The sequence below is a fragment of the Limulus polyphemus genome, unplaced genomic scaffold (assembly GCF_000517525.1).
Source record: "Limulus polyphemus unplaced genomic scaffold, Limulus_polyphemus-2.1.2 Scaffold6108, whole genome shotgun sequence".
Lineage (NCBI taxonomy): Eukaryota > Metazoa > Arthropoda > Merostomata > Xiphosura > Limulidae > Limulus > Limulus polyphemus.
The window spans coordinates 13,007-19,354 of NW_013671718.1; the positions used below are offsets into that span (position 1 = coordinate 13,007).

General features: G+C 35.9%; 1 protein-coding gene across 1 annotated transcript in view; it reads right to left on the minus strand.

Annotated features, from left to right (window-relative positions):
* Positions 1–3,594, minus strand: part of LOC106473358 (beta-1,4-glucuronyltransferase 1-like) — a 5,315-nt gene extending 1,721 nt beyond the window's left edge. The window contains exon 1 of the mRNA XM_022401802.1: positions 2,581–3,594. Within this exon, the coding sequence (XP_022257510.1) occupies positions 2,581–3,427 (847 nt within the window). The 5' untranslated portion in view covers positions 3,428–3,594. The remainder of the gene's footprint in view (positions 1–2,580) is intronic.
* Between the last annotated feature and the right edge of the window lie 2,754 nt (positions 3,595–6,348).

Consider the following 6,348-nt stretch of genomic DNA (forward strand, 5'->3'; position numbering starts at 1 on the left):
AGAAAATCAAATCGTTAAGAAAAATCTTCAGGGGCAGTTGCTCCCATAGTTGGTTACGGCCATGCTTATAGCATTGATAAGAATTTTACAACAAATATTCATTCATTAGTTAGCCAGGCCGCGTTTTTTGTTTTACCCTCCATCCTGCCCAAAGTTGAACAAAAAACGCGGCCTGGCTAACTAATGAATGAATATTTGTTGTAAAATTCTTATCAATGCTATAAGCATGGCCGTAACCAGCTATGGGGGCAACTGCCCCTGTAGATTTTTCTGAACGATTTGTTTTTCTCTCCAAAATCTGGTATACATGTATATATTGATTCATTCAACTGGCATTAAATGTACACCTGACCTGTTGGTATACTTGAACACAACCCCCTGTGGGTAGAGTGTAAATTGAACAAACCAAAAACCCTTTGAGAATTGCAGAGAATTGGGGGGGGGTTACAGCACACCACATAAAAAAACAGCTCATTGTCATTCTTTGCCCCGGTAAATTTATATCTCTGGTTACGGCCATGATAAGTGCAGCTACCAATTTTGATTTAATTCCTTTAAGTCCCACGCTCAGTCTTTTGTGTTGTTGTTTTTTTGCACCACCTTCTTTTCACACCTAAGGTACGAATATTTTAAATGAACAAATTATCAAACATTTCAGAAATACTCGCAAAATATCGTTTAAAAAAAGTTAACATTTTACTTCATGTGGCAGGTACAAAATGATGAAGGGAAACTTCATAAATTGTCTACCAAAACAAACTTTCCTTTATCACAGACTAATAACTAAGTTTTCTAATTACTGTTTAGTTTTAAAAACATGTAGTTATATTGAAGTGGTTGTAATATAACTGTATTACAATTAAACTTCATCGTGTTAATACATAACACACTTGGTAGTGTTATAAACAAACAGTTCATACCATCATCTATTTTTCACACACAACACTCTTGTAAACCAACAATTCTCCCATTTTGTTTGTTTTTTTATAACCATGACAACTTTTAATCATGTCAACCCTATCCTAACGAGGACTATCCGAGTTAGACGTCCATAATTTTAAATTGATAAACTAATGGGAAGTAATCTAGTCAACAACACCGTCCAACTCTTGGATCAACAATCACATTATAACGTCCCCACGGCTGAAAGGGAGAGCATGTTCGGTGATGGGATTCGAACTCGCAATTCGATAGCCTTATCCATGCTAGGCCTACTATTAATGAGTTTCAATATCAACCTACAACTTTAGTGTTTGATAACGGCGGGGAAGAAAATCCCGCTATGCCACTAGGGGCGCGTGGAAGAACTTGAATGTTTTGAATAAAAAGATAATTATTTTACATATTAACTAAGTTTTAGACACGTGCCAAGTTCCCTCATGTTAACAAACAACTTGGCTCTATGGTAACAGTCACCACTTGCCTTCAGTGCATGAAATGTTGAACGCGGACGGTTCCCATAGTGACAGATATATACATTTCCCACAGAGTAGATTGTTCAGTACTAACGTGAGCAACAAGTCTACATTAAAGTTTTAACTAATGCTGTCCGCTAGAACGAAACACACTTCTGTAAATAATCGCTTTTATTTTGATATTTAACGGACGTTAGAGAAGGCAGCCTTTACGACCGGTATTTAATTATAACAAATGTTGACCCTTCTTTTGCCAAACTTAATTATTCATTATTACCAGCTATTAAACCGTATATTTAAAAAAAAAACAAAAAACAGTGGGTATTTGTACGCAACCGTACTTCGACTTCACCTAATTACTCGTACGACCACGATCTCTGGTCGTACTAAAATACAATCCGGAGCGTTTCGCCTGTACAATTTATTCAAACATTGTTAGACGTTAATTTTACAACAAATTAGTGACGCTTGATTTGTTAATTGCGTGCAGCGCTACCTAGTGACTTGTATGTAATGATGATATGTTTTGTATATATATACACACACAGTGGTATAACAGTGGGGGTCGCGGGTGTGTGCCAAACCTCACTACGTGGAAAGTGAAAACGCCCATTCATCAAATGTAAATAATTTTACCATTTTGTATTATTTCAATTCGAATATAATACCAAACCTTTCAGTTACAAATTGTAATCACGTGTAATATGAAACTTTATATAACATCAACTTTCACCTTTAGCTCTTAGGCAATGGTTATCTAGATTTCTAATTAAATAGTTTTAAATCACAAGGTCACCGAGTAGTCGTTCTTTCTCGAGAGATCACGATGATCCCTCTCTTCTAAAACCAAATAACACCACAGTGTGGATGCAGTACGTTTGCTTTGTTCATTATCATTAGTTACATTTTAATTAAGAGAGGTTTGAGAAGGAATCTTAGGCGACGAGGGGGAAGGGGGTAGCCGAAAGCATGTCTCGCTCCCGCGTTTACGAAGTAGCGATTCGTTTCGGAACCGTTTGGCCTAAGTTTTCGAAGTACAACACGCGCTAACAGCAACTGCCCGAGTTAAAAATAAACGAGCAATTAGTTTATTAGTTCCAAACGATAATCAAAGCTTAGCTAGTCTTGACAAGATTCGAATACAACTAAACAACATGGTTACTTACGATTTGCATTTTATTCAGCTTCCCGTTCCACGTCAGTCCCTCATCAAACAGCGGGTCCTCGTTGGTTCCTATGAAAAAAGGCTCCCACCCGCCAGTATTCCCTCTATTTTCTCTCTTAGTTGTGAGGAAAATATTCAACTTTGTTGGCGGGCTTCGAGCTTTTAACCAACTTTGTAGCTTTGGAATTCTATGGCACGTGTCACAAGCGTATTTATGAAAAGATACAGCTATTTTCTTTGCCATCAGGCTTCTCAACTCTTTCTTGTTAATTGGTGGTTGTGTCTCCAACTTTACTTCAAAAACTGGTAGCACGAATACCTGTCTCTTTGTTGAGAAGTTCGTGGTTTTGTTCTTTAAATCTTCGATAAGGTTAAGAAACCGAGGAATAATGTTTTCGCTGGGGTAAAGTTCAACGTCAGAGGCGAGGACGTATTGAGTTTTAGCGGCCAGTCTGGCGACGTTACGAGCTACGTTAATTGGGTATGGAAGGTTCTTCTTTCTGACGTAACTTATGGATTTCGACGAAGGTTTAGAACTGCAATTGTCATCTTTAAAATCGCCTGGTGTCTTTAGTAAAGAATCGTCTGGTGGATGGGACCAATCATAAAAAAGATGCCACGTGACCCACTCCCGTACACACGCATCACGGCATCGTCTGAGATATTCTACGTTTTCTCTGGCTGATCGAAAGTCCTCACCCGGAGAATAGAGAGCGACCGAAACAGGCCCTTGCCATCGGCGACAGAGCTCTTCGACGTGGTGCTCGAAACCTGTTGTGGCCTGGGTGGTTAGGGTTACGCTGCTATTAAAACCAGTCTTTTTCTCTGCTTCATAGAAAGTTTCCATTACACAGTAAAGGTTTCGGGTTTTTCCGCTACACCTGGTTTTACTTGCCGTCTTTGAAGTACCGTTATTTCCCGTAAATTTTATGTTCGATTCTTTACTCTTCACAAACTTTGGCGATTTCAAACTCACTGGGAGATTTGAGAATGATGACGTATTCGAGTCGACACTTGAGTTAACGCCCTTTACGGCCACCAGAGTAGCATCCGCATTTCCGTTTCTCACTGTTGCAATCCGTGGTTTCAAAGACAGTAAATTCGTTTTACTTTTTTCAACTTTCTGATTTTCAATTATGGCGGCCAGATTCCAGTTTGTGAAAACGTGATACAGAATCGTAATCAGGACAAAATATATTATTGTTTTTAGGCCAAGTTTCAGTAACTTTTTCATTATTTTACCACTGATGATCATCAAAATGGCGATATTAGGCCCTAAGGAAAGAAAGAACTTCCTAAACAAAAGGTCGAGAAATCAGCACAAGCTGAAGACAAGAACAAGTAACCTTACAACATCCGATTAACCAAGAGACTAAAACAACAAGTAACCTTACAACATCCGATTAACCAAGAGACTAAAACAACAAGTAACCTTACAACATCTGATTAACCAAGAAATATTGGAATGTACACTTTGTTTAACGTTATTTTTGCTCAATCTTTCTACAAGCATCAGAATACATTATATTAAATATTTCACTAAACTCATTTCAATAAGAATATATATATATATACACACACACACAGATGACTAATAACCATTGTGCCCTGCTTTCCCACAACTACAGCACTTCATTGTTAGGGTTTGCACAACAGTTTAAGTTGTATTTCTGTGAATAATTATAACAAGATACAATTGTACATTAAGGTGTTGTAACACTGTTCCTTCACTGGTAAGTTTCTATAAATTATCTTGTGTAATTAATTCAACGTTTAAATCCACATAACGATGATAAATTACTTTATTTCCTCATTTAACGTTACTAAAAGCTCAAGCAGAGTGATACTTCTAGGCCACGGTTACAAATAACGCTAACTGCACCACACTTACGTAAAGACTCAATTTACTTTAAGCCAATATGCGCAACAGCAAACACAGATCCAAATACTTCGCAAAAACACAATTGCCGATTCAATCCACCGAATAAAAACAACTTTATATATTTTTTTAACTTTAGTTTTGAAGCTTCACTGAACCCCATATAACCTACACTCGAATTTACTAGAAAACTGACACCAAATCATTTAGAATTTTCCAGAGGTTCTAGGTCTATCTTAACATCATCATCATTACGACCTGCAGCTCCGTCGAGCCTAAACAGTCTAAAATATAACATTAGAAATGTATCTTATCGCAAGAGTTTGATTTAAGGTTTAAATAATTAAGTAACTAGTTAGAATGTCGTGATTGGATGTCTATACGACTACAAATTCATGATGTCAACAAAGCATTTGTCGAAGTGTAATATTTACTGAATGTAATAGTCATGGGTAAAAATAATAATTGAAAATAACCCCAGTGCAAGTACAAACTTTCTAGTTCCATTTGCAAATTCACCGTAAAGCTACTTGGACATAATACTCTTAATATCTGGCATGATTCAAAACGAAACGCGTAGTTTATTAAGTTTCATTGTATTTTAATTAGAAACTTGATTCTTAATATCTATCAATTTGTAAAACATCAGCTTATATAAAAGGTTAGAGCAAGGGTTACAGTCACGGTCCTTCTGGATGAAGTCTAACGCCCGAATTTTGAGTATAAACCCTACGCTGGTATAATAATAAATAATTTTTGATTTAATGTAGACCAGTCCGAAATAACATGTCTATCGCATAAACCAAAAACAGGTTATTATTTTTAATTGTATATGTTTTAACAATTCCGTTGACCGAGTAGATAAATGTTAAGTTGAAACCGATAAACTAAAAACAAAAATAAAGAAAAACGTATAAACATAAAAAAAAAAATAACTGTAATGATAGTTGTCAGTTTATCAAGAAGTATATTTAAGTTATTCTTTGAAATTTGAAAAATCCATATAATCATATACGGTATGGATATGGCGAGTTTTAGGAATGCATGTTGCAAGGTTGTGCATGCCCTACTATTTTTTTTTTTGGGACATAGCAACCAAGAAATTTATCTACCAGAGTCGTGCCTAATTTTTATCTGATAAACTAGAGGGCAGGCAGCTTGTCAGTACTACCCACTTCCAAATCTTGGAATACTTTTATCTGACCGTCACTCTTACGGTGAATCCTAATTCCCCAAAGTTCAGGGCGCCTTTCTAAATAGTTATAACTTTTTCTTCATAATATCAAAATGCGGTAGCGTTTTTTTTTTTTTCGGTAACAGGACGAGAACTATGAACCATCGACTACATAGTCCGGGTAATCTTTAGGAATATGAAACTGAACTTGACATTATTGTTATAAATACATCTTCAAGCCCACCAAGTTTTCATATTTTTTTAGATGATATCAGAAGCAAAGTTACCAGTTTAAAATGGTAGTTTCTTTCCTTAACAAAAGTCAAATAAATTTATAGACAATAACCACTTATTCGTTGTTACTATGGTTACTTACTAGTTTTATACGTCACAAGATAATTCGCAATTATAATATTCACGGGGATGTTAGAAAAGTAAAAATATTTTGTGAATATTTTCATTCACTCAAAACTATGGTTTGTTGTTTCCTCGAGAGGGTGGTACACCAATTGTACTGAATAGTGAGCTCGTGCTAATGGAGAGTCACCTACGTATTACAGCCAAAGACTAGATATACATTCACAGAACAAAATAACCTTTTTATTTATCTAAGTGGCCATTTCTCTTTGAAAAAAATGGGTGCTAGAAAATAACAACCTTTTATTTATTTTTGTATTTTTTTTATCTAAGTGGTCATTTCTCTTTGAAAAAAATG